Raw genomic sequence first — 27,844 nt, forward strand, 5'->3', positions numbered from 1 at the left:
TCAAGCTCAGAAATCTTTATTATTTGATTACAGACAAGTATGCATACTATAAAAAGCTAACATAGACTATACAGATACAGGATAACTTTCACCTATTGACTTGTACTCTGTAAAGGAAGCTCTGTGCTATTCCTACAGGTCTTGCCACTTCCTAAGATTCTGAATGGCTTTTTGTCTGTGTGGGTTCTCTGATGGCAAGTGAAGGTGCTTCGATTGCTGAAGTGCTTTCCACACTCCCGGCATTTATACGGCTTCTCCCCAGTGTGGATCTTCCTGTGGCGAGAAAGCTGGGCGCTCTGCCGGAAGCTCTTGTGGCACTCCAAGCATTTGTAGGGTTTCTCCCCTGTGTGGGTTCTATTATGCTTAGTGAGGTGCTCTTTGATACGGAAGCTCTTCCCACATTCCACACATTTGTATGGTTTCTCCCCCGTGTGGGTCTTTGTGTGAATACGAAGGCTTCCACTCACACTGAAGCACATTCCACACTCCACACATTTGTATGGCTTCTCTCCGGTGTGGATTCTATTATGCACAGTAAGATAGCCTTTCACACGGAAACTCTTTCCACACTCCAGGCATTTATACGGTTTCTCTTTCATGTGGGTCCTTTTATGCACACGGAGATTCCTCCTTGCACTGAAGCTCTTTCCACATTCCACACATTTATGCGGTTTTTCTCCAGTGTGGGTTCTCTTGTGCGCATTAAGTTCCCATTTTGTACTGCAGCCCTTTCCACACTCCACACATTTGTGTGGTTTCTCTCCTGTGTGGGTTCTTGTATGTTCTATAAGGTGTCTCCTCGCACTGAAGCTCTTTCCACACTCCAAGCATTTATATGATTTTTCTCCTGTGTGGATTTTTCTGTGCACTTTAAGGTGGGAACTCTCAGTGAAGGACTTTCCACACTCCAGGCATTTGTAGGGTTTCTCTCCTGTGTGGGTTCTTATATGCTCAGTAAGGTTTCCTCTCACAGCGAAACTCTTTCCACACTCCGAGCATTTAAATGGTTTCTCTCCTGTGTGGGTTCTTCTGTGCACTTTAAGGCCTGAACTCTCAGTGAAGGACTTTCCACAATCCACACATTTATACGGTTTCTCTTGCATGTGGGTCCTCTCATGCACACTGAGATTTGCCCTCGCACTGAAGCTCTTTCCACATTCCACACATTTATATGGTTTCTCTCCTGTGTGGATTCTTCTGTGTACTTTGAGGGATGCCCTCCCAGTGAAACTCTTCCCACAATCCAAACATTTAAATGGTTGCTCTCCTGTGTGAGTTCTTTTGTGCACATTAAGTTTCCATTTCGTAGCGCAGACCTTTCCGCACTCCACACATTTATATGGTTTCTCTCCCGTGTGGGTTCTTGTATGTTCAGTAAGGTGTCCTCTCTTCCTGAAGCCCTTTCCACACTCCAGGCATTGATATGGTTTCTCTCCTGTGTGGATTCTTCTGTGCACTTTAAGGCTTGAACTCTCAGTGAAGGACTTTCCACACTCCAGGCATTTATGATGCAGTTTTTCTCCCGTGTGGGTTTTTTTGTGCTCATTAAGATTCCATTTGGTACTGTAGCTCTTTCCACAATCCACACATTTATATGGTTTGTTTCCTGTGTGGGTTCTTCTCTGCACATGAAGTTCCCCTTTCACACTGAAGCTCTTTGCACACTCCACACATTTAAATGGTATCTCTCCTGTGTGGATTTTGGTATGTAGATCAAGGTTTCCTCTCACACTGAAGCTCTTTCCACACTCCACACATTTACATGTTTTTTTAATTGTGTGCATTACTCTGTGCGCTCGAAGGCTTGCACTCACAGCGAAGGTCTTTCCGCAGTCCTGACATTTATACGGTTTCTCTCCTGCGTGGGTTCCTTTATACGTTTTCTCCTCGTTCTCACTCTCCCTCCCATCTTTGCCTGGAACAGAAAGAAAAAGGAATATTTCAATAGTGAAAGGTTACTGCAACGCTCTCTACGTGGGGTTGCCTATGAAGTCTGCCCGGAAGCTCCAACTAGTCCAACGTGCGGCAGCCAGAATGCTAACACGAGCAGGGTACAGGGAGCGTATTACTCCTCTGTTGCGCCAGCTCCACTGGCTGCCAATTAGCTTCCGAGCACAATTCAAAGTGCTGGTGTTAACCTATAAAGCCCTAAACGACTCCGGCCCAGTTTACCTGTCCGGACGTGTTATCCCCTATGAACCATCTAAGTTGTTAGGATCGTCTGGAGGGGCCCTGCTCTCGGTCCCACTGGCCTCTCAAGCGCATCTGGTGGGGACGAGGGACAGGGCCTTCTCGGTGGTGGCCCCTCGACTCTGGAACTCTCTCCCACTGGAGATCAGAACTTCCCCCTCCATTCTGTCATTCAGAAAACGGGTGAAAACTTGGCTAGGGTTTGGCTTTCGATGAGTGAATCAATATTTCTGTGATCGGATGGATGACGATGAATGATGGACAACGAATTCACTATGACGACTGACCATTGTTATTATGTGATTGCATTTTGCTGTTTTAACATTTTAATTGAATATGTTATATGACGTTTTTAATGATTGTTTTGTGATATTATTGTTGGAAATTGGCCCGTGTCCCCCGATAGAGGGGAGAAGACCGGTATACAAAATTGCTAAATCAATCAATCAATCAATCAATCAATCAATCAATCAGGGCCTCTGGCTTCAACCCCCTTCCCAAAACTTGCAGATTTACAACTGTTTATTTATTTAAAACCTTTGCATCCCAATCTTCTCTATCTCCGTAGATGGACTCAGACCAGCTAACAGCAAGTATTTAATGCTCACTAACCTTTAAAACATCACATATAAACAATAAGTTAAAAATACGTATCAGATAGAAAGCATAATAAAACATTTGCCAGGATCGAAACAACGTCCAACTCAGTCCGCACATTGTGGTCAATACCGTAGTCAATTACGGGTCTCAGCTATCACTCTGCAAATGCCTTGTTCCACAACCAAGACTTCACTTGCTTCCTAAAGGTCAGGAGGGAGGGGGGCAAATATCTAGTTTCATTCGGGAGAGAGTTCCATAGCTGGGGAGCCACCACAGAAAAGGCCCTGTCTCTTGTCCCCACCAAACGCAACTGCAAAATGGGCAGGACCGAGAGCAGGGCCTCTCCGGAAGATCTTAACGCCCTTGATGGTTTGTCGGGGAGAATATGTTCGGACAGGTTTGACACCACTTCAATCGCCATGGCTTGATGCTGGGGAGAATACATTTGGACAGGTTTGACACCACTTCAATCGCCATGGAATCTTGGGAATTGTAATGTTACAAGAACCTTCTCTATCGAAGTGTGATTGTGCTATGCCACACTACAACACCCAGGATTCTATTGCATTGAGCCATGACAGCTAAAGTGCTGTCGAACTGCATTGATGCTACAAGGTAGTTGAACCCTTGATAAGCTTTTGGATCAGGTATGGGCAAACTTTGCCCTTCTGGTGTTTTGGACGTCAACTCCCACAATTCCTAAGCTTGTAAGGAATTGTGGGAGTTAAAGTCCAAAACACTTGGAGGGCCAAAGTTTGCCGATGCCTATATTAGATCCTTCTTGATGTTATGTCCTGGTTTCCATAGTCACAGACTAATGCTCAAACCAGCACAACTCACTTGGTTACTTATTACCGTATATTTATTTATGACATTTATATGCTGTATATCCTATCGATTTTCAGTTTCATTATCGGTTCTTGTGGACGGAGTAAATGTTACTATTGCCAAGTGGTATTTTCTGCTATAGCTTCTTTCATAAAAAGATAAGGCTTTGGTTGTGTTGGGGGAAAACCAACAGCAACACATATCCACTCAGAGGGCTCCCAAATTCTAGGAAGATATATAGCAAAAAGTCCCCCCAAAACTCCCCTAAAACCTGCCCAAAGGACTTGTAAGGTTCAATACTCATTCCTGCAGATGTTTTGAGGACACTTCTCAAGACATTGCTAGGTCCTCCAGTGCGGTTCTATGGTATGGCCATCAGTCAGGGTGCTTTGAATGCAATATTCCTGCTTCTTGGCAGAATGAGGTTGGACTGCACGGCCTATGAGGTCTCCTCCAACTCTATGATTCTATGATTCAGCATGAAGCCAAATACAGGGTTCTCTCTAGACATTGTGTAATTTGAAATCCTATCTTTCTTATCCAAAATGAATCATAGAGTTGGAAGAGACCTCATGGGCCATCCAGTCCAACCCCCTCTCCAGCTATTTCAAAGATAACTACCTGAAGCCTATCCCTGCTAAGACACAAGTGTGTGCTTTCCTCCTACGCAACCGTGATGCCAATGGGAAATTGAAAGTTACCTGGGAAGCCAAGAGCTTGAACATTGTTTCCATCCTAAATATCTTGGTGTCACTTTAAATGGAAAATTAACATATAGGAAACACTGCATGAACACCAAGCACAAAGTAGATGCACGCAATAACATCCTGCGGAAACTTACTGGCAGCACATGGGGTGCAGACCCAAAATTAAGAAGAACATCACCCCTAGCCTTGTCTTACTCAACCACTGAGTATGCCTGCCCTTCGGCTTAGAAATGGAGATGAGCACCACACCCCAGAGTCAGACATGACTGGACTTAATGTCAGAGGAAAAACATTACCTTTAACCTAGATCCAAATGACAATCTGGAAAAAAGGTACAATCTTGACGAATCCTCTGCCTTGTGCGACTGTGGAACAGAACAAACAACTCCGCATCTGTATGCCTGTCTGCAATGTCCTGCCTCATGTACAGAGGAAGAATTGTTTGAGGCTACAGACAATGCGGTTGCTGTTGCCTGTTTTTGGTCAAAAGATATTTAGCTGCTTCTGCTCCTTCTATTGTTATCAGTTTTATACTAATTTATTCAATGCTTTTGATACAAAATAAATACAATTATTGCTTTCCTTATTTCCCTGTAATTTTCGATTCCCTCTCTTTGTACTAAGACTGCAATTTCTTCTGTTATAACCCAATCAGTTCCTAATATTTAGTGTGACACATTTTGTGTTGTCTGCCAGAAGTATAGTACCGCTAACAAGTTCAATCCTCCACCCAAACTGTCTTCCCCAAATATAGCCACACTCCCTCCTTAACTTAAGGAAAGGGAGATGGAAACGAAAGGCTTTGGGATACCTGAGAAAGAGGGACGAAGAGGAAGCAGGCTCCACTCGTTTTCGCTCAGCACCTTTGCGCTTCCATTGTCCTCCTCCTTTACCACCCACCGGAGGGGTGCTCCCTCCTTGGTGTCCGGCTCAACCTCATTGGCCTCTCCTGCCGAGGGTATTTTGCATTGCTCTGGCTTTACATCAGGGTCCAGAGCGTCCTCTTCGGGGGTCTTCTCCCCAGCAATTCCCCAAGGTCTGCCATCGCTTCTCCCAGCTGGGGCAACATCAAGGTCTTCTCCTGGTTCCTTTTTGCATTGTTCTGGTTTTACATCGGGGCCAAGAGTGTCCTCCTCAGGGATCTTCTCCCCAGCAATTCCCCAGGGTCTGCCATCGCTTCTCCCAGCCAGGGCAACATCAAGGTCTTCTCCTGGTTCCTTTTTGCATTGCTCTGGCTTTACATCGGGGACAAGAGCATCCTCCTCGGGGGTCTTCTCCCCAGTAATTCCCCAGGGTCTGCCTTCGCTTCTCCCAGCTGGGGTGACATCAAGATCTTCTCCTGGTTCCTCTTTGCATTGCTTTGGCTGTATATCAGGGCCAAGGGTGTCCTCCACGGGGGTCTTCTCCCCAGCAATTCCCCAGGGTCTTCCATCTTTTCTCCCAGCTGGGGTGACATCAAGTTCTTCTCCTGGTTCCTCTTTGCATTGCTCTGGCTTTACATCAGGACCAAGAGCATCCTCCTCAGGGGTCTTCTCCCCAGCAATTCCCCAGGGTCCACCATCACTTCTCCCAGCTGGAATGACATCAAGGTCTTCTCCTGGTTCCTCTTTGCATTGCTCTTTCTTTACATCGGGGTCAAGAGCGTCCTCCTCGGGGGTCTTCTCCCCAGCAATTCCCCAGCGTCCGCCATCACTTCTCCCAGCTGGGGTGACGTCTAGGTCTTCTCCTGGTTCCTCTTTGCATTGCTCTGGCTTTACATCAGGACCAAGAGCATCCTCCTCAGAGGTCTTCTCCCCAGCAATTCCCCAGGGTCTGCCATCGCTTCTCCCAGCTGGGGTGATGTCAAGGTCTTCTCCTGGTTCCTCTTTGATCACTGACATGTTGCAGTAGAACATAATGTGGCAGTGAAAGCAGGATCAAGATGCATCCATTCTGTAGTATAGAGATACACACAAAGCCAAAATGTAAGGCACTATAATGACCATCAACCCTCCGTATCCGCAGATACCACCATCCACGGATTGGAAATAATAAATATTATAAACAAGGTGCCATTCTACTGCTAGGGGCGGGGAGGGGCAATTTCCCAAAACAAATACAATAGGAAAAGGCATCCAGAAAGGGTAAAGCAAAAGCAGAGGCAGTTCAGAAAGTTTTAGTGCCAGGAGGAGAGCGATTGAGCTTCAGCAATTCAGGAGCAGAGTCAAGCTTGAAAGAGTTATAGATGACCTGACTCAAAGATTCATAGAATTCTTGAGTTGGAAGAGACCTTGTAGGCCATCCAGTCCAACCCCATTCTGCCAAGAAGCAGGAAAATCGCGTTGGATAGCCATCCAACCTGTTTAAAAGCCTCCAAAGAAGGAGCCTCCAGCCACACTTTGGGGCAGAGAGTTCCACTGCTGAACAGCTCTCTGAGTCAGGAAGTTCTTCCTCATGTTCAGGCGGAATCTCCTTTCCTGTAGTTTGAAGAACTACATAACATGATAGGAAAGTAAAACAGGACCTATCTATCTAACTAACTAACAGCATGCATGCATCTTGCCTCTCTCCATGCTCACAGGAAGAGAACAAAAGGGAGAACTCTATCTACCCCTTGGCATAGGCCGAAATCTATATAAATAAAAATGTAATGTTTGTTTGTGGTATTCACAGAACTCAAAAACCACTGTGGCAATTGGCACCAAATTTGGATACGATACACCTAACAACCCAATGTATGTTCTTCACTAAAAAAAATTGATTTTGTCATTTGGGAGTTGTAGTTGCTGGGATTTATAGTTCACCTACAATCAAAGAGAATTCTGAACCCCACCAATGATGGAATTGAACCAAACTTGGCACACAGTTTTCCCATGACCAACAGAAAATACTGTAATGGTTTAGTGGGCAGTGTCCTTTGGTTTTGGAGTTGTAGTTCACCTACATGCAGAGAACACCGTGGACACAAACAATGATGGATCTGGACCAAACTCCACACGAATACTCAATATGCCCAAATGTGAACACTGGTGGAGTTTGGGGAAAATAGACTCTTGACATTTGGGAGTTGTAGTTGCTGGGATTTGTAGTTCACTTACAATAACAGAGCATTTGAACCCAACCAACAATAGAATTGAGCCAAATCTCCCACACAGAACCCCCATGTGGGCCACAGCAATGCGTGGCAGGGAACGGCTAGTGTTTTATATAGAAATGTCTATGCCTCTCTTGTTATGTCTTCCAGCAACTCTTTGAAATCTTTCTTAAAAGCATGCCTCCTTTGAGTCCTTAGCCAAAGAACTTCCTGACTGGGAGAGCCGTTCAGCAGTGGAACTCTCTGCCCCGGGGTGTGGTGGAGGCTCCTTCTTTGGAAGCTTTTAAGGAGAGGCTGGATGGCCATCTGTCAGGGGTGATTTGAATGCAATATTCCTGCTTCTTGGCAGAATGGGGTTGGACTGGATGGCCCAGGAGGTCTCTTCCAACTCTTTGATTCTATGATTCTATGAAATATTTTTATCTAATTGTATATACAGTATGAAGATGATCCATCCCTGTCTCATTGTGCTTAAATGATGACCAAGCAGGCTTGGGAAATGCAACTTGAGGGTGCATCTACATGGCAGAATTAAAGCGGTTTGATACCACTTTCCACTGCCCTAGCTGAGTGCTATGGAGTCCTGGGAGTTGTGGTGTCTGCAAGGTCTTGAGCCTCCTGCTTCCCTCCAAACTACATCTCCCATGACTCCATATCACTCAGCCATGGCATTAAAAAGTGGGACCAAACTGCACCCTTACTTACCAAAAATAACGAGTTCCTAGTAACGACACTGCAGGCAACGCGTTACCTTCCTTCTTCCTTCCAGCTCTCCTCTTCCCCCAGTTTGGAAAAGAACTCCTTCCTTGTCTTTCCTGGCCACGCCCCCTTCTTCCTTTGACCAATCAGCAGCGCGTGAGGGGAGAGCTCCTGCCAATGTGCTTCTCTCTCTCCACCTTCTGATTGAGTGGGGCATCCCCGGAAGTGACGTTGGGGATTCCCTCCCCTCCTCTCTAGGGCTGCCCACTCTTTCATTTTAACCCTTTCTGGACCAGCAGTAATATGTTTGAGGCATGGATGGATGGATGGATGGATGGATGGATGGATGGATGGATGGATGGATGGATAGATCGATCGATCGATCGATCGATCGATCGATCGATCGATAGATAGATAGATAGATAGATAGATAGATAGAGATAGACACCGCAATAGAAATGGGCACCACAATTGAAGAGAGATATTGACAAGCTGGAATGTGTCCAGAGGAGGGCGACTAAACTGATCAAGGGTCTGGAGAACAAGCCCTATGAGGAGCGGCTTAAAGAGCTGGGCATGTTTAGCCTGAAGAAGAGAAGGATGAGAGGGGATATGATGAGGGCCATGTATAAATATGTGAGAGGAAGCCACAGGGAGGAGGGAGCAAGCTTGTTTTCTGCTTCCCTGGAGACTAAGGCACAAACTACAAGAAAGGAGATTCCACCTGAACATAAGGAAGAACTTCCTGACTGTGAGAGCTGTTCAGCATTGGAACTCTCTGCCCCGGAGTGTGGTGGAGGCTCCTTCTTTGGAAGCTTTTAAACAGAGGCTGGATGGCCATCTGTCAGCGGTGCTTTGAATGCGATTTTCCTGCTTCTTGGCAGAATGGGGTTGGACTGGATGGCCCATGAGGTCTCTTCCAACTCTAGGATTCTATGATTCTATGATAGGGACAGACGCCCTTTCTCTCTATACACACACACACACACACACACATATATACACACACACACAATATATATATATACACACACACACACACACACACTATATATATATATATATATATATATATATATATATACATATACATATACATATACATATATATACAGACTCCCTTTCTTTCTATACACACACACACACACACACACTATATATATATATATTGTGTGTGTGTGTGTGTGTATAGAGAGAAAGGGCGTCTATCCCTATCATAGAATCATAGACTCATAGAGTTGAAAGAGACCTCATGGGCCATCCAGTCCAACCCCATTCAGCCAAGAAGCAGGAAAATCGCATTCAAAGCACCCCAAGAGATGGCCATCCAGCCTCTGTTTAAAAGCTTCCAGAGAAGGAGCCTCCACCACACTCCGTTTGTGTGTGTGTATAGAGAGACTCTGGGGTGTGGTGCTCATCTCCATTTCTAAGCCAAAGAGCCAGCGCTGTCCGTAGACACCTCCAAGGGTCATGTGGCCAGCATGACTGCATGGAGCGTTGTTACCTTCCTGCCGCAGCAGTACCTATTGATCTACTCACATTTACATGTTTTCGAACTGATAGGTTGGCAGAAGCTGGGGCTGATAGCGGAAGCTCAAGCTGCTCCCTTGGATTTGAACCTGCGACCTTTCGGTCAACAAGCTCAGCAGCTCAGCACTTCGACCCGCTAGGTGTGAATGTTTCAACTGACCACCTTGATTAGCATTTGATGGCCTAGCAGTGCCTGGAGCAAACTTTTGTTGAGAGGTGATTAGATTTCCTTGTTTGTTTCCTCGCTGTTGTTGTGCTGTTGTAATGGAATGATGCTATGTTTAGAAGAGTTAAGGACTCGCTTTGCTCAATGAATAAGTCTACTCAGGGTTTTGGGGTTGAGTTTTAACATACATTTCTGTGTAAACAGAGTGTCTTTCTTTATTCCAAAACTGCATATGGTGTCAGGAATCCTTCAGGCAGAATTCCCTCCACACTTCGGGCGTTTTGGTTGTTTTCCTCGTGTGGATTCGTTGGTGGTTGCAAAGGTTTATTTTCTGGGTAAAGCTCTTTCCGCACTCCAGGCATTTATATGGTTTCTCTTCCATGTGGGTCCTTCTATGCACAGTAAGGGTTTTCTTCACACGGAAGCTCCTTCCACATTCCACACACTGATATGGTTTCTCTCCTGTGTGGATTCTTATATGTTCGGTAAGGCTTCGTCTCACGTCGAAGCACCTTCCACACTCCACACATATGTACAGTTTCTCTCGTATGTGGACTCTTTGGTGTATATCGAAGCACCTGCTCCCTCTGAAGATTGCCCCACACTGCATGCATGTATATAGCATCTCCTCCATGTGGGCGAATTGGAGGCTAATCAGAGGTGCGCTTGTATGGAAGCTCTTACCACAGTCCAAACCTGACTGCTTCTCTGCGTGGGTTTTTCCATGTGCGTCAAGGATACCGGCAGAAGGGAAGTGCTTTCCGCATTCCAAACATTTGTAAAATTTATCACGTCCGTGCTGTATTTCATGTTGAATAAGCTCTGTACTCCCGGGAAAACCCTTTCCACACTCACAGCATTTGTACGGGTTCTCCCCCAAGTGCGTCCCTTGGTGTGATAAGAGTTCATTTTTCAGCCAGAAACTCTGGCCACACTCCCAGCATTGATATGGTTTCTCCCCTTTGTGTTGATTTTTATGTGAAAGCACACAACCGTAGGAACTGAACTGCTTTCCACACCCTAAACACTGATATAGCTTCTCTAGTGTGAACATTATTTGAGATTCATGCGCATTCATGCAGTAGGTCTTTTCGCACTGGGCACATCCCTGCACTTTCTCTTCATCTAACCGGGAAAGGATTGATGGACAAAGTGTGTTTTTCTCTGCTTGCTCTCTCATCGATGCTCCTTTCCTCTCCTCTGTGTTCTCCTTGTTTCGATGCTGAGCATTGCCAACTTGTGCATCAGGCAAATTCTTCTCGTTCTCAGTCTTCTTCCCATCTTGGCCTGGAACAGAAAGAAAAAGGAATATTTCAATAGTGAAAGGTAACATCACTGCCTCTGGCTTCAGAACCCCTTCCTAAACCTTGCAGAATTACTATGATATAGACTAGCCATCATCTGCCATGCATTGCTGTGGCCCAGTCTGTGTATATGTGTTTTCTCTGTGTATATAAGTGTATATATTTGTGTACATGTGTATACATATGTGTTTGCATATATATGTGTGTGTGTGTGTGTGTGTGTGTGGCTTTCTGCATGCGTTGCAATATTTTTTCCACTTTTTTAGTCTCTTAGAATCATAGAATCAAAGAGTTGGAAGAGACCTCATGGGCCATCCAGTCCAACCCCATTCTGCCAAGAAGCAAGAATATTGCATTCAAATCACCCCTGACAGATGGCCATCTAGCCTCTGTTTAAAAGCTTCCAAAGAAGGAGCCTCCACCACACTCCGGGGCAGAGAGTTCCACTGCTGAACGGCTCTCACAGTCAGGAAGTTCTTCCTCATGTTCAGATGGAATCTCCTCTCTTGTAGTTTGAAGCCATTGTTCCATTGCGTCCTAGTCTCCAGGGAAGCAGAAAACAAGCTGGCTCCCTCCTCCCTGTGGCTTCCTCTCACATATTTATCCATGGCTATCATATCCCCTCTCAGCCTTCTCTTCTTCAGGCTAAACATGCCCAGCTCTTTAAGCCGCTCCTCATAGGGCTTGTTCTCCAGACCCTTGATCATTTTAGTTGCCCTCCTCTGGATACATTCCAGCTTATCAATATCTCTCTTGAGTTGTGGTGCCCAGAATTGGACACAATATTCCAGGTGTGGTCTAACCAAAGCAGAATAGAGGGGTAGCATCACTCTTCTGGAGTGTTTTTCAGTGTTTTTATGAGTGAAGATCACTTGCTGGCCTGTTAGGTGTCTTGTGTCCAAATTTGGTGTCAATTCATCCAGTGGTTTTTGAATTATGTTAATCCCACTTACTCACATAATGCTCAAGGTGTGACAGACCTGAGGAGTCTGGTTCACCCGCCATGCTCTTCTCCATGGGAAGGAGAGAGAGCCAACAATGTGATGTGGTGGCAAAAAAAGCCAATGGGATTTTGGCCTGCATCAATAGGAGCCTAGTGTCTAGATCTAGGGAAGTAATGCTACCCCTCTATTCCGCGTTGGTTAGACCACACCTGGAATATTGTGTCCAATTCTGGGCAGCACAATTCAAGAGAGATATTGACAATCTGGAATGTGTCCAGAGGAGGATGACTAAAATGATCAAGGATCTGGAGAACAAGCCCTATGAGGAGCGGCTTAAGGAGCTGGGCATGTTTAGCCTGAAGAAGAGAAGGATGAGAGGAGATATGATAGCCATGTATAAATATGTGAGAGGAAGCCACAGGGAGGAGGGAGCAAGCTTGTTTTCTGCCTCCCTGGAGACTAGGACGAGGAACAATGGCTTCAAACTACAAGAAAGGAGATTCCATCTGAACATGGGGGAGAACTTCCTGTGAGAGCCGTTCAGCAGTGGAACTCTCTGCCCCGGAGTGTGGTGGAGGCTCCTTCTTTGGAAACGTTTAAGCAGAGGCTGGATGGCCATCTGTCAGGGGTGATTTGAATGCAATATTCCTGTTTCTTGGCAGAATGGGGTTGGACTGGATGGCCCATGAGGTCTCCTCCAACTCTTTGATTCTATGATTCTATGACTGCCTGGATATGCAGAAATTATATTATATGAAAGATCCTGGAATGTGTCCCTTGTGATATGTAGTTCTACTGTAAGGGACACAAATCAAAACGAAGCTAAATGGTTTTAAGGAGGGTATCAAATTCTACATTTTCTCCCAATCTCAACCATACTCAGCCACACTACCTCCTTAACGTAAGGAAAGGGAGATGGAAACGACAGACTTCAGGATACCTGAGAAAGATGGACGAAGAGGAAGAAGACTCCACTCCTTTTCGCTCAGCACCGTTGCGCTCCCGTTGCCCTCTTCCTTCACCACCCACCGGAGGGGTGCTCCCTGCTTGGTGTCCGGCTCAACTTCATTGGCCTCTCCTGCTGGGGGTATTTTGCATTGCTCTGGCTTTACATCAGGGCTAAGAGTGACCTCCTCGGGGGTCTTCTCCCCAGCAAAGACCCAGGGTCCAGCATTGCTACTTCCATTCGGGGCGACATCCAAGCCTCCTCCTGCTTTCTCTTTGATCACCAACTTGTTGGAGGAGGAATGAAACAGCACACAAAGCCAACACATTGTCCTCTTTTGAGGCTGGGATGAGCAGAAGCAGAGGTTTGCTGTTTTACCTGGATCTTCTTCCTGGTGGGAAAAGGTGACACATTTGAACAAAACATCTTCTAGCAGTTAAAGCATGGTCAGTCTACATCCATTCTACAGTAAGTTAGGCACAATAACTATAAGCAACCCTCCATATCTGCAGATATCACCATCCACAGCTTGAAAATAGTAAATAGTAAATAGTAAAATAGAAAATCAAAACCAAGGTATAGAACTCCAATATGCTGATGACAACATAGCCTGTGCACATTCAGAAGAAGACCTACAAGCCACTCTCAACATAGAATCATAGAGTTGGAAGAGACCTCAAGGGCCATCCAGTCCAACCCTGACAGATGGCCATCCAGCCTCTGTTTAAAAGCTTCCAAAAAAGGAGCCTCCACCACACTCAGGGGCAGAGAGTTCCACTGCTGAACGGCTCTCACAGTCAGGAAGTTCAAATGGAATCTCCTTTCTTGTAGTTTGAAGCCATGGTTTCATGTCGTAGCCTCCAGCGAAGCCGAAAACAAGCTTGCTCCCTCCTCCCCGTGGCTTCCTCATAGGGCTCCTCATAGGGCTTGTTCTCCAGACCCTTGATCATTTTAGTCGCCCTCCTCTGGACACGTTCCAACTTATCAATATCTCCCTTCAATTGTGGTGCCCACTTTTGCAGAAGCACCCGAGAAGCTCGCCCTGTCATTGAACAACAAGAAAACCAAATTGATCTTCTATCTGTCACTAGCCAATCCCTTTGCAATGCCAGAGATACAGCTTAATGGTGTCACATTAGAAAACAGACACCTCTCCAAAAAAGGCAACATTGACACTGAAATACAACACTACGTGAGCTCTGCGAGTGCAGCATTTTTCCAAATGAAGCACAGAGCGTTTGAAGACTGGGACATCCATAGGGATACCAAGGTGCTTGTCTATAAAGCTATTGTCCTCCCAACTCTGCTATACGCCTGCGAAACGTGGACTGTCTACAGACGTCACATGCAACTCCTGGAACGACTCCATCAGCGCTGCCTCCGGAAAATCCTGCAAATCTCTTGGGAAGACAAGCGGACAAACGTCAGCGTGCTGGAAGAAGCAAAGACCACCAGCATTGAAGCGATGGTCCTCTGCCATCAACTCCGCTGGTCCGGATGCCCGACCACCGTCTCCCAAAGCAGTTGCTCTACTCCGAACTCAAGTACGGAAAACATAACACTGGTGGGCAGGAAAAGAGATTTAAAGATGGGCTCAAAGCCAACCTTAAAAACTCTGGCATAGACGCTGAGAACTGGGAAGCCCTGGCCCTTGAGCGCTCCAGCTGGAGGTCAGCTGTGACCAGCAGTGCTGTAGAATTTGAGGAGGCACGAGTGGAGGGCAGTGTCAAGAGGATCAAGGCCACCTTCCATCTGGAAACTGATGCCCTCAATGTGGAAGAACATGCGGGTCAAGAATAGGTCTCCATGGCCACCTACGGACCCATCGCCAAGATACTCCACTTGGAAGGACATCATACTCAGAGAACGTGGGGTCACCTAAGTAAGTAAGTAAATAAAGTAAGATGACCAAGAAAGCTTGAGAAATGCAACTTGAGGGTGCATCTGCACAGCAGAATTAAAGCGGTTTGATGCCACTTCCACTGCCTTGGCTGAATGCTATAGAGTCCTGGAAGATGTGGTTTCTACAAGCTCTTACAATCATAGAATCCTAGAGTTGAAAGAGACCTCATGGGCCATCCAGTCCAACCCCATTGTGCCAAGAAGCAGGAAAATTGCATTCAAAGCACCCCTGACAGATGGCCATCCAGCCTCTGTTTAAAATCTTCCAAAGAAGGAGCCTCCACTACACTCCGGGGCAGAGAGTTCCACTGCTGAACGGCTCTCACAGTCAGGAAGTTCTTGAGCCTTCTCTTCCTCACCAAACTACATCTCCCAGGACTATAACACTCAACCATGGGCATTCAAAAGTGGGGCCCAAACTGCACCCTTATTTACCAAAAGTAACGAGTTCCTAGTAACGACACTACAGAGAACGCGTTACCTTCCTTCCTCCTAGCTCTGCTCTTCCCCCAGTTTGGGAAAGACTTTAGCTGGCCACGCCCCGCTCCCCCTGTGGCCAATCAGCAGCGCCCTCCTAGTGTTGCGTCACTCCTTGGACAGCTACCCATGTGCTTCTTGTCATTTTCTGACTCAGAAGGGAATCCCCGGAAGTGACGTTGGGGATTCCCTCGCCTCTTCTCTAGGGCTGCGCACTCTGTGATTTTAACCCTTTCCAGACCAGTAAAAATAGAACACACATGCTTGAAGGCTCTCTCTATACACACACACACATATATATACACCTGGAATATTGTGTCCTATTCTGGGCACCACAATTCAAGAGAGCTATTGACAAGCTGGAATGTGTCCAGAGGAGGGCGACTCAAATGATCAAGGGTCTGGAGAACAAGCCCTATGAGGAGCGGCTTAAGGAGCTGGGCATGTTTAGCCTGAAGAAGAGAAGGCTGAGAGGAGATATGATAGCCATGTATAAATATATGAGAGGAAGCCACAGGGAGGAGGGAGCAAGCTTGTTTTCTGCTTCCTTGGAGAATAGGACGCGGAACAATGGCTTCAAACTACAAGAGAGGAGATTCCATCTGAACATGAGGAAGAACTTCCTGACTGTGAGAGCCGTTCAGCAGTGGAACTCTCTGCCCCGGAGTGTGGTGGAGGCGCCTTCTTTGGAAGGTTTTAAACAGAGGCTGGATGGCTATCTGTCGGGCATGCTTTGAATGCAATTTTCCTGCTTCTTGGAAGGGGGTTGGACTGGATGGCCCATGAGGTCTCTTCCAACTCTATGATTCTATATATATATATATATATATATATATATATACACACACACACACACACACATACATACATACACACACATATATATATTCACACACTACACGACTACATTCTACCTACTATTATTAAAACACTGTTGTTGTTCAATTGTTCAGTTGCTTCCGACTCTTCGTGACCTCCTGGACTAGCCCACCCCAGAGCTCCCTATCGGCCGTCACCACCCCCAGCTCCTTCACCACCCCCAGCTTCTTCAAGGTCAATCCAGTCCCTTCAAGGATGCCATCCATCCATCTTGTCCTTGGTTGGACCCTCTTCCTTTTTCCTTCCATTTCCCCCAGCATCATTGTCTTCTCTAAGCTTTCCTGTCTTCTCATGATGTGGCCAAAGTCCTTCATCTTGGCCTCTCATCTCCTTTCTCCAATGAGCAGCCGGGCTTTATTTCCTGGAGGATGGACTGGTTGGATCTTCTCGCAGTCCAAGGGACTCTCAGCACTTTCCTCCAACACCACAGCTCAAAAGTGTCTATCTTCCTTCGTTCAGTCTTCCCTATGGTCCAGCTCTCACATCCATAGGTTACTACTGGGAATACCATTGCTTTGACTATGCAGACCTACCAGCCAGATTACTAACTGGAGTGACACTTAGAGGGAGCATACTACCCCCTTGTGTCAGCTCTACTGACTGCCAGTCTACTTCTGAGCACAATTCAAAGTGCTAGTCTTGCCCTATAAAGCCCTATACAGTTCCAGCCCAGCTTACTTGTTTGAACATATCTCCCTCTACATCCCGCCTCACAGTTTAAGATCATCCAGGAAGGCCCTTCTCTCAGTTCCGCCAGCTTTGCAAATGCATTTAACGGGGATGAGAGACAGGGCCTTCTCGGTGGTGGCTCCTCGCCTGTGGAACTCCCTCCCCAGCAAGATCCCTCCTGTCTTTCAGGAAGAAACCAAAATCATTGGGTTGTTGTAGGTTTCTTCGGGCTATATAGCCATGTTCTAGGGGCATTCTCTCCTGACGTTTCGCCTGCATTTATGGCAAGCATCCTCAGAGGTAGTGAGGTCTGTTGGAACTAGGAAAGAGGGTTTATATATCTGTGGAATGACCAGGGTGGTGTGACACGATATGAGGACTTGAACTGCAGACTCTGGCACAAGCCAGTCAAGATGGTCCCAGTGGTGATCGGCACACTTGGTGCAGTGCCTAAAGACCTTGGCCTGCACTTAAAAACAATTGGCGTTGACAAAATTACCATCTGTTAGCTGCAAAAGGCCACCTTACTGGGATCTGCCTGCATTATTCGCTGATATGTCACACAGTCCTAGACACTTGGGAAGGGTCCGATGTGTGATCCAATGCAACAGCCAGCAGAGTGATCTTGTCTGCTGTGGACTCCTCTTGTGTTTCAAGTAATAATAATAATAATCATCATCATTTTATTATTATTACTTAAGGAAATGGCAGGATAGAAATATTATTATTGTTTAGGAAAAAAATGCCACCCTATTCGGATCTCATGCATTATTTGCCGATATATCACAAAGTCCTAGACCAGTGTTTCTCAACCTTCCTAATGCCGCGACCCCTTAGTACAGTTCCTCATATTGTGGTGACCCCCAACCATAACATTATTTTCATTGCTACTTCATAACTGTAATTTTGCTACAGTTATGACTCGTAATGTAAATATCTGATATGCAGGATGTATTTTTATTCACTGGACCAAATTTGGCACAAATACCCAATATGCCCCAATTTGAATACTGGTGGGGTTGGAGAGGATTGATTTTGTCATTTGGAAGTTGTAGTTGCTGGGATTTATAGTTAACCTACAAAGAGCATTTGAAGTCCACCAACAATGGAATGGAACCAAACTTGGAATACAGAACTCCCATGACCAATATTGGTAGGGTCTGGGGGGTACTGACCTTGAGTTTTGGAGTTGTAGTTCGCCTAAACCAGAGAGTACTGTGGGCTCAAACAATGATGGATCTGGATCAAACTTGGCACGAATACTCAGTATGCCCAAATGTGAAAATGAGTTAGGGGAAAATAGACTTGACATGTGGAAGTTGTAGTTGTTGGGATTTATAGTTCACCTACAATCAAAGAGCATTCTGAACCCCACCAACCATAGAAGTGGGTTAAAGCACTGAGCTGCTGAGCTTGTTGATCAAAAGGTCGCAGGTTCGATTCCGGAGAGCGGCGTGAGCTTCTGCTGTCAGCCCTAGCTTCTACCAACCTAGCAGTTCGAAAACATGCAAATGTGAGTAGATCAATAGGTACCGCTCCGGCGGGAAGGTAAGGGCGCTCCATGCAGTCATGCCGGCCACATGGCCTTGGGGGTGTCTACGGACAACGCTGGCTCTTCAGCTTCGAAATGGAGATGAGCACCACACCCCAGAGTCAGACATGACTGGACTTAATGTCAAGGGACTACCTGTTTCCCACACAGAACTCCCATGACCAACAGAAAATACTGTGTTTTCTGATGATCTTTAGTGACCCCTCTGACACCCCCTTGCGACCCCCACAGGGGTCCCGACCCCCAGGTTGAGAAACACTGTCCTAGACACTTAGGAAGGGTCAGACGTGTGATCCAATACAAAAGCCAACAGAGTGATCTTGTTTGCTGTGCACTAATCTTGTTATGTATAAGAATAATCTATATAAATAAAAATGTAATGTTCATTTGTGGGATTGGCAGAACTCAAAAACCACTGGATAAACTGACACCAAATTAGGACACAAGACACCTAACAACCCAATGTATGTCCTTCACTCAAAAAATTGATTTTGTCATTTGGGATTTATAGTTCACCTAAAATCAAAGAGCATTCTGAACCCCACCAATGATGGGATTGAACCAAACTTAGCACACAGTTCTCCCATGACCAACAGAAAATTCTGGAAGGGTTTGATGACCAGTGTCCTCTGGTTTTGGAGTTGTAGTTCACCTACATCCAGAGATCACTGTGGACTCAAACAATGATGGATCAGGTCCAAACTCTACATGAATATTCAATATGCCCAAATGTGAACACTGGTGGAGTTTGGGGGAAATAGAATCTTGACATTTGGGAGTTGTAGTTGCTGGGATTTGTAGTTCACCTACAATCACAGAGCATTCTGAACCCCACAAACAATAGAATTGGGCCAAACCTCCCACACAGAACCCCTATGACCACCAGAGTGGGCCACAGCAACGCATGACAGGGGACAGCTAGTCATCATAATAAAAGCATTGGAGGAGACCCCAAAGGCCATCTAGTCCAACCCCATGATGCCCTGGAGGAAATAAAAGCATCACCAACAGATGACAACCCAGCCTCTAATTCACAATGATGATTACAGTAATCTATATAAATAAAAATGTAATGTTGACTTGTGGGAGTAACATAACTCAGAAACCACTGGATGAATTGACACCAAATTTGGCCACAAGACACCTACTAACCCAAGGAGTGACCATCACTCAAAAAATTGATTTTGTCATTTGGGAGTTGTACTTGCTGGGATTTATAGTTCAGCTACAATCAAAGAGCATTCTGAACTCCACCAATGATGGGATTGAACCAAACGTGGCACACAGAACTCCCATGACCAACAGAAATTACTGGAAGGGTTTGGTGGGCACTGACCTTGAGTTTGGGAGTTGTAGTTCTCCTACATCCAGAGATCACTGTGGACTCAAACAATGATGAGTCTGGACCAAACTCTACATGAAGACTCAATATGCCCAAATGTGAACACTGGTGGTGTTTGGGGAAAATAGAATCTTGACATTTGGGAGTTGTAGTTGCTGGGATTTATAGTTCACCTACAATCACAGAGCATTCTGAACCCCACCAACGATGGAATTGGGCCAAACTTCCCACACAGAACTCCCATGACCAACAGAAAATACTGTGCTTTCTGATGATCTTTGGCGACCCCTCTGACACCCCCTTGCGACCCCCATAGGGGTCCTGACCCCCAGGTTGTGAAACACTGTCCTAGACACTTAGGAAGGGTCTGACGTGTGATCCAATACACAAGCCAATAGAGTGATCTTGTTTGCTGTGTACTAATCTTGTTATGTATAATAATAATAATAATAATAATAATAATAATAATAATAATGCTTTATTTATAGTTCTCCCCGGAGGACAGCTTACAGCAAAGTAAAACACATTGGCAAGCATTCAATGCCGAAGGTACAAATAACAAGTAAATAAACAGCTTAAATAAACAAGACATAATATATTCACACTTTTAACAAATTAGATCCTTAAAAACGCTTTAAAATTCAACTAAAATCACTGGGCTAAGATATTCCGAGATGGCCAAGTCTCATGCCGTTCATCCATCTATTCAAAGAAGGGGAATGATTCCGTGTGTAGAAGAGTTAAGGACTCGTTTTGCTCAATGAGTAAGTCTACTCAGGGTTTCAGGGTTGGGTTTTAACATTTCTGTGTAAACAGAGTGTCTTTCTTTATTCCAAAACTGCATTTGGTGTCAGGAAGCCTTCGGGCGAAGTTCCTTCAACACTCCAAGCATTTTGTTTGGTTTCCTCGTGTGGATTCGTTGGTGGGAGCAAAGCCCTGATTTGTTGCCAAAGCTCTTTCCGCACTCGAGGCATGCGTACGTTTTGTCTTTCACGTGGGTCCTTCCATGCTCAGTGAGGCTTCTTCTCACGCGGAAGCTCTTTCCACATTCCACACACTGATATGGTTTCTCTCCCGTGTGGATTCTTCGATGCTCATTAAGGTTTCCTCTCACGCTGAAGCACCTCCCACACTCCACACATTTGTACGGTTTCTCTCCTGTGTGGGTCCTGTTATGCACAGTGAGGTGATCTTTCACATGGAAGCTCTTCCCACACTCCAGGCATTTATACGGCTTCTCTCCTGTGTGGAGTCTTCTGTGCACTTTAAGGTGTGAACGTACCGTGAAGGTCTTTCCGCAATCCATACATTTAAACGGCTTCTCTACGCTATGGGTTCTGTTATGTATCTCCAGGCTCTCTCTCACACTGAAGCTTTCCCCACACTGCATGCATTTATATGGCTTCTCCTCCACGTGGATGAATTTGAGGCTGATAAGAGGTGCGCTTGTATGGAAGCTCTTACCACAGTCCAAACCTGAACGCTTCTCCGTGTGGGTTTTTCCATGTGCGTCAAGGAGACCGGCAGAATGGAAGTGCTTTCCGCATTCCAAACATTTGTAAAATTTCTCCCCTCTGTGATACACTTCATGTTGAAGAAGCTCTGTATTCTCATGAAAACCCTTTCCACACTCAAAACACTTGTACGGTTTGTCCCCCGGGTGCGTTCCTTGATGTGATAGGAGTTCATTTTTCAGCTGGAAACTCTGGTCACACTCCCGGCATTGATACGGTTTCTCCCCTTTGTGTTGATTTTTATGTGAAACCACACAACCGTAGGAACTGAACTGCTTTCCACACCCTAAACACTGATATAGCTTCTCTAATGTGAACATTATTCGAGATTCATGCGCATTCGTGCAGTAGGTCTTTTCACACTCGGCACATCCCTGCGCTTTCTCTTCATGTAACTGGGAAAGGATTGACGGACAAAGCATGTTTTTCTCTGTTTGTTCTCTCATCGCTGCTCCTTTCCTCCCCTCTGTGTTCTCCTCATCATTTCGATGCTGAACGTTAACCTGTGAATCAGGCATTGTCTCCTTGTTCTCACTCTCTCTCCCATCTTTGCCTGGGACAGAAAGAAAAAGGAATATTTCAATAGTGAAAGGTTACATCATTGTGAAGGAAGTGGTCTGCAAACACTTAGAAATAAATGCGGTCATCGCTAATAGTCAACATGGATTTATCAAAAACAAGTCATGCCAGACTCATCTGATCTCTTTTTTCGATAGAGTTACAAGCTCGATAAATGCAGGGAATGCTGTGGATGGAGCGTACCTGGGTTTCAGTAAGGCCTTCGACAAGGTCCCCCATGACCTTCTGGCAAGGAAACTGTCCAATGTGTCCAATGTGGGCCAGGCAAAACTACGGTGAGGTGGATCTGGAATTGGTTAAATGGACGAACCCAGAGGGTGATTCTCCCCAATGCTTCCTCTTCATCTTGGAAAGAAGTGACGAGAGGAGTGCCATCAGCAGGGTTTTGTCCTGTTCAACATCTTTATTAATGACTTAGATGAAGGGCTAGAAGGCAGGATCATCAAGTTTGCAGACAGGACCAAATTGGGAGGGACAGCCAATACTCCAGAGGACAGGAGCAGGTTTCAAAACGATCATGACAGATTGGAGAGATGGGCCAAAACTAACAAAATGAAGTTCAACAGTGACAAATGCAAGATACTCCACTTTGGCAGGAAAAACGAAATGCAAAGATACCGAATGGGGGGACAATGCCTGGCTCGAGAACAGTACGTGTGAAAAAGATGTTGCAGTCCTCGTGGACAGCAAGTTAAACATGAGCCAACAATGTGATGTGGCGGCAAAAAAAGCCAATGGGATTTTGGCCTGCATCAATAGGAGCATAGTGTCTAGATCTAGGGAAGTCATGCTCCCCATGCTCTATTCTGCTTTGGTTAGACCACATCTGGAATATTGTGTCCAATTCTGGGCACCACAATTGAAGAGAGATATTGACAAGCTCAAATGTGTCCAGAGGAGGGCAACTAAAATGATCAAGGGTCTGGAGAACAAGCCCTATGAGGAGCGGCTTAAAGAGCTGGGCATGTTTAGCCTGAAGAAGAGAAGGCCGAGAGGAGATATGATAGCCATGTATAAATATGTGAGAGGAAGCCACAGGGAGGAGGGAGCAAGCTTGTTTTCTGCTTCCCCGGAGACTAGGACGCCATGGGACAATGGCTTCAAACTACAAGAGAGGAGATTCCATCTGAACATGAGGAAGAACTTCCTGACTGTGGGAGCCATTCAGCAGAGGAACTCTCTCTGTGGTGGGGGCTCCTTCTTTGGAAGCTTTTAAACAGAGGCTGGATGGCCATCTATCGGGGGTGCTTTTAATGCAATATTCCTGCTTCTTGGCAGAATGGGGTTGGGCTGGATGGCCCATGAGGTCTCTTCCAACTCTAGGATTCTATCAGTCCTTATGGCTTCAGCCTCTTCCTAAAACTTGCTGATTTACTGTTGTTCGACACCACTTCAACTGCATGGTTCGATGCTGTGGAATTTTTGTAGTATAACAAGAACCTCCAAAAAATACCTGTGATTGTGGTGCATCAAACTACAAATCGTAAGAGAGCGTGCAGGTGTCGGGAGGGAGGACAGGAGACCAGTGTGCAGGGAAAGAAAGGTGGAAGATGCGTCAAGCTTGAGATTGTAAGTATATATATACTGTATGTATGTATGCAGGGTTGTATACTCTCGCCCAACCTATTCAACTTGTATGCAGAACACATCATGTGATGTGCGGGGCTTGACAAATGCAAGGCTGGAGTTAAAATTGCTGAAAGAAACATTAGCAACCTTAGATATGCAGATGACACTACTTTGAAGCGAGGAGGAGCTGAGGAGCCTTGTAATCAAGGCGAACGAAGAAAGCGCAAAAGCTGGGTTGCAGCTAAACATTAAAAAAACCCCAAGATTATGGCAACAAGAATGATGGGCAACTGGAAAATAGAGGGAGAAAACATGGAGGCAAAGACAGACTTTGTATTTCTAGGCGCAAAGATTACTGCAGAAGCAGACTGAAGCCAGGAAATCAGGAGACACTTCCTTCTTGGGAGGAGAGCAATGTCCAGTCTCGATAAAATAGTAAAGAGTAGAGACATCAGACTGGCAACCAAGATCCATTGCCTAGTCAAAGCCATGGTCTTCCCTGTAGTAACCTACGGATGTGAGAGCTGGACCTTAGGGAAGGCTGAGCGAAGGAAGATCGATGCTTTTGAGCTGTGGTGTTGGAGGAAAGTGCTGAGAGTGCCTTGGACTGCGAGAAGATCCAACCAGTCCATACTTCAGGAAATAACACCTGATTGCTCATTGGAGGGAAGGACATTAGAGGCCAAGATGAAGTCCTTTGGCCACATCATGAGGAGACAGCAAAGCTTAGAGAAGACAATGATGCTGGGGAAAGTGGAAGGCAAAAGGAAGAGGGGCCAACCAAGGGCAAGAGGGATGGATGGCATCCTTGAAGTGACTTGATTCACTTTGAAGGAGCTGGGGGTGGTGACTGCCGACAGGGAGCTCTGGAATGGGCTGGTCCATGAGGTCACGAAGTCGGAAATGACTGAATGAATGAACAACAAATGTATGTATGTATGTATCTATATATGTGTGTGTGTATATATATACACACATGTGTATATATATATGATTTTAGTTATGACGCTAGTGAGTAGTTTATTGATGTTTATTGATGTTAATTGCTTAGTGTATTATTGTGTTAATTGTTTTTAAATGGTTTGTATGATGTTGCATTGAATTTTTGCCGCTGTTTGTTGTTAACCGCTCTGAGTCGCCTAAGGGCTGAGAAGAGCGGTATACAAATAAAGTAAATATATATTATATATATCATACATTCCCTACTTTGCGGATTTTCACTTATCACAGGTGGTCCTGGAACATAAATGAGGGAACACTGTATAGGCAAAACATATTACATGACGGATCTTGGAATGGATTCCTTGTGTAATTGGCAGTTCTGCTGTAAGAGACACAAATCAAAACAAGGCTAAATGGTTTAAAGGAGGAGCTCTATCAAATTTCACCTTTCCCCCCAATTTAAACCATTCCCAGTCACACCCGCTTCCTTAACCTAAGGAAAGGGAGATGGAAACGACAGGCTTCGAGATACCTGAGAAAGAAGGATGAAGAGGAAGAAGACTCCACTCGTTTTCGCTCAGCACTGTTGCGCTCCCGTTGCCTTCCTCCTTCACCACCCACCGGAGGGGTGCTCCCTGCTTGGTGTCTGGCTCAACCTCATTGGCTTCTCCTGCTGAGTTTACTTTGCATTGCTCTGGCTTTACATCGAGGCTAAGAGTGTCCTCCGTGGGGGTCTTCTCCCCAGCAATTCCCCAGGGTCTGCCATTGCTACTTCCATCCTGGGCAACATCACGGTCTTCTCCTGGCTCCTTTTTGCATTGCTCTGGCTTTACATTGGGGCCAAGAGTGTCCTCCGTGGGGGTCTTCTCCCCAGCAATGGCCCAGGGTCTGCCATTGCTATTTCCATCCGGGGCAACATCAAGGTCTTCTCCTGGTTCTTCTTTGATCGCTGAGTTGTTAGAGGAGGAATTCAACAGCACACAAAGCCAACACATTGTCCTCTTCTGAGGCTGGGATGAGCAGAAGCAGAGGATTGTTCTACCTGGATCTTCTCCCTGGTGGGAAAATGTGACAAATTAGAACAAAACATCTATAGCCATGTATAAATATGTGAGAGGAAGCCACAGGGAGGAGGGAGCAAGCTTGTTTTCTGCTTCCTTGGAGACTAGGACGCAATGGAACAATGGCTTCAAACTACAAGAGAGGAGATTCCATCTGAACATGAGGAAGAACTTCCTGACTGTGAGAGCCGTTCAGCAGTGGAACTCTCTGCCCCAGAGTGTGGTGGAGGCTCCTTCTTTGGAAGCTTTTAAACAGAGGCTGGATGGCCATCTGTCAGGGGTGATTTGAATGCAATATTCCTGCTTCTTGGCAGAATGGGGTTGAACTGGATGGCCCATGAGGTCTCTTCCAACTCTAGGATTCTATGATCTTCTAGCAGTTAAAGCAGGGTCAATCTACACCCATTCTACAGTACAGAGATACACCCAAGTCCAGAAAGTTAGGCCTATAAATAAGCAACCCTCCATATGCGCAGATACCACCATCCACAGCTTGAAAATAGTAAATGGTAAAATAGAAAATCAAAACCAAGGTAACAACAACATCTGTTATAGAACTCCAATATGCTGATGATAGCGTAGCCTGTGCACATTCAGAAGAAGACCTACATTTTTAACAAAAGCAAACAAAAGACAAAACACAGAATTTGCAAGCTTGGTAGTTGATTAAATGTGCTTTGACCAGTAGCTGGCCACTTGGGAGTTAAAGCAGGGTCAATCTACATCCATTCTACAGTATAGAGGTACACCCAAGTCCAGAAAGTTAGGCGCTAGAACTATAAGCAACTCTCCATATCCGCAGATACCACCATCCACAGCTTGAAAATAGTAAAAAGGTAACAACAACATCTGTTATAGAACTCCAATATGCTGACCCCTGGCCTTTGACCTGTGGGGTCCCGCAAGGCTCCATTCTGTCGCCCATGCTTTTCAACATCTACATGAAACCGCTGGGAGAGGTCATCCGGAGTTTTGGAGTTGGATGCCATCTTTATGAGGATGACACACAACTCTACTACTCCTTTCCACCTAATTCCAAGGAGGCTTCTCGGGTGCTGGACGAGTGCCTGGCCGCTGTGTCGATCTGGATGAGGAAGAGCAAGCTGAAGATCAATCCCGACAAGACAGAGGTCCTCCTGGTCGATCGTAAACTGGACCGGGGTATAGGGTGGCAACCTGTGTTGGACGGGGTTACACTCCCCCTAAAGCCACAGGTCCGCAGTTTGGGTGTCCTCCTGGATTCTTCGCTCACACTTGAGGCTCAGGTGTCAGCGGTATCTGGGAGGGGCTTTGCACAATTAGGATGCTAACTGGAGCTCATTATCAAGAGAGGTCTACCCCTCTGTTTAAGGAGCTCCACTGGCTGCCATTTATTTTCCGAGCCCAATTCAAGGTGCAGGTGCTCACCTACAAAGCCCTGAACGGTTTGGGACCACCCTACCTGCGTGACCGCATCTCCATCTACGAACCCACACGCTCGCTCCGGTCATCTGGGGAGGCCCTGCTCGTGATCCCACCCACGTCGCAAGCGCACTTGGTGGGGACATGGGACAGGGCTTTCTCTGTGGCGGCCCCTCGACTCTGGAATGCCCTTCCAAAAGATCTTTGTCAGGCCCCTACTCTAGCAGTTTTCAGAAGGAACCTAAAAACTTGGCTGTTCCGATGTGCCTTCGCAGATTAGGAATCCCCATCCCAAGTCCTTGAAGCACTTTAGCACAACCAATGTTGCTGCACACCGCACTTTTAATCCTACGTTCCTCCTGCCATTTCAGCACTTTTAACTCCTGTACCCCATTGCGCCGAACCAGTTTTAATAGTGTCTTGATGTTATTGTCATTGTTGTTATTTTGCTTAATTGTTTTGATTTGCTTTGTTTATTGTTGTGTTATGTTTTTTCTATTGTATTGTGTTTTGAGGCTTTGGCCCGTGTAAGCCGCATCGAGTCCTTCGGGAGATGCTAGCGGGGTACAAATAAAGTTAATAATAATAACATAGCCTGTGCACATTCAGAAGAAGACCTACAAGCCACTTTAAGCACTTTTGCAGACACACCTGTCATTGAACATCAAGAAAACCAAAGTGATCTTCTATCTGTCACTAGCCTGGGAGTCTTGGGAGTTGTGGTGTCTACAAGGTCTTGAGCCTCCTCCTTCTTCTCCCAAACTACATCTCCCAGGGCTCCACCACACAATCTGCACCCTTACTTACCAAAAGTAACGAGTTCCTAGTAACGACACTGCAGGCAACGCGTTACCTTCCTTCTTTCTTCCAGCTCTCCTCTTCCCCCAGTTTGGAAAAGAACACCTTCCTTGTCTTTGCTGGCCACGCCTCCTCTCCCCCTTTGACCAATCAGCAGCACCCTCCTAGTGTT

The 27,844-nt window shown here is 45.9% G+C and overlaps 3 protein-coding genes across 5 annotated transcripts; all 3 read right to left on the reverse strand.

The window, feature by feature from the left end:
* On the reverse strand, positions 1–27,844 carry LOC132765283 (zinc finger protein 420-like). 3 transcript variants are annotated; one of them, XM_067465144.1, is made up of 3 exons: positions 27,728–27,844; positions 5,137–6,257; positions 1–1,915 (listed from the first exon to the last, which is right to left on the reverse strand). In XM_067465144.1, the coding sequence occupies exons 2-3, from the start codon at positions 6,218–6,220 to the stop codon at positions 93–95; spliced, it is 2,907 nt and encodes a 968-aa protein (XP_067321245.1). In that variant the 5' UTR covers positions 6,221–6,257; positions 27,728–27,844; the 3' UTR covers positions 1–92. The 3 variants fall into 3 exon arrangements, with proteins under 3 accessions (XP_067321245.1, XP_060615531.2, XP_060615529.2); XM_060759548.2 differs by lacking the exon at positions 27,728–27,844 and adding an exon at positions 8,150–8,288; XM_060759546.2 differs by lacking the exon at positions 27,728–27,844 and adding an exon at positions 8,104–8,288.
* LOC137095987 (zinc finger protein 660-like) lies at positions 9,966–13,315 on the reverse strand. Its single transcript, XM_067463263.1, has 2 exons — positions 12,982–13,315; positions 9,966–11,080 (listed from the first exon to the last, which is right to left on the reverse strand). Exons 1-2 carry the CDS (start codon positions 13,313–13,315, stop codon positions 10,032–10,034), a joined length of 1,383 nt encoding a protein of 460 aa, XP_067319364.1. The 3' UTR covers positions 9,966–10,031.
* LOC132765313 (zinc finger protein ZFP2-like) lies at positions 20,268–27,769 on the reverse strand. The gene is made up of 3 exons (XM_067465334.1): positions 27,682–27,769; positions 24,945–25,467; positions 20,268–21,875 (listed from the first exon to the last, which is right to left on the reverse strand). Exons 2-3 carry the CDS (start codon positions 25,405–25,407, stop codon positions 20,659–20,661), a joined length of 1,680 nt encoding a protein of 559 aa, XP_067321435.1. The 5' UTR covers positions 25,408–25,467; positions 27,682–27,769; the 3' UTR covers positions 20,268–20,658.

Source organism: Anolis sagrei, chromosome 2 (assembly GCF_037176765.1).
Source record: "Anolis sagrei isolate rAnoSag1 chromosome 2, rAnoSag1.mat, whole genome shotgun sequence".
Taxonomy (NCBI): Eukaryota; Metazoa; Chordata; class Lepidosauria; order Squamata; family Dactyloidae; genus Anolis; species Anolis sagrei.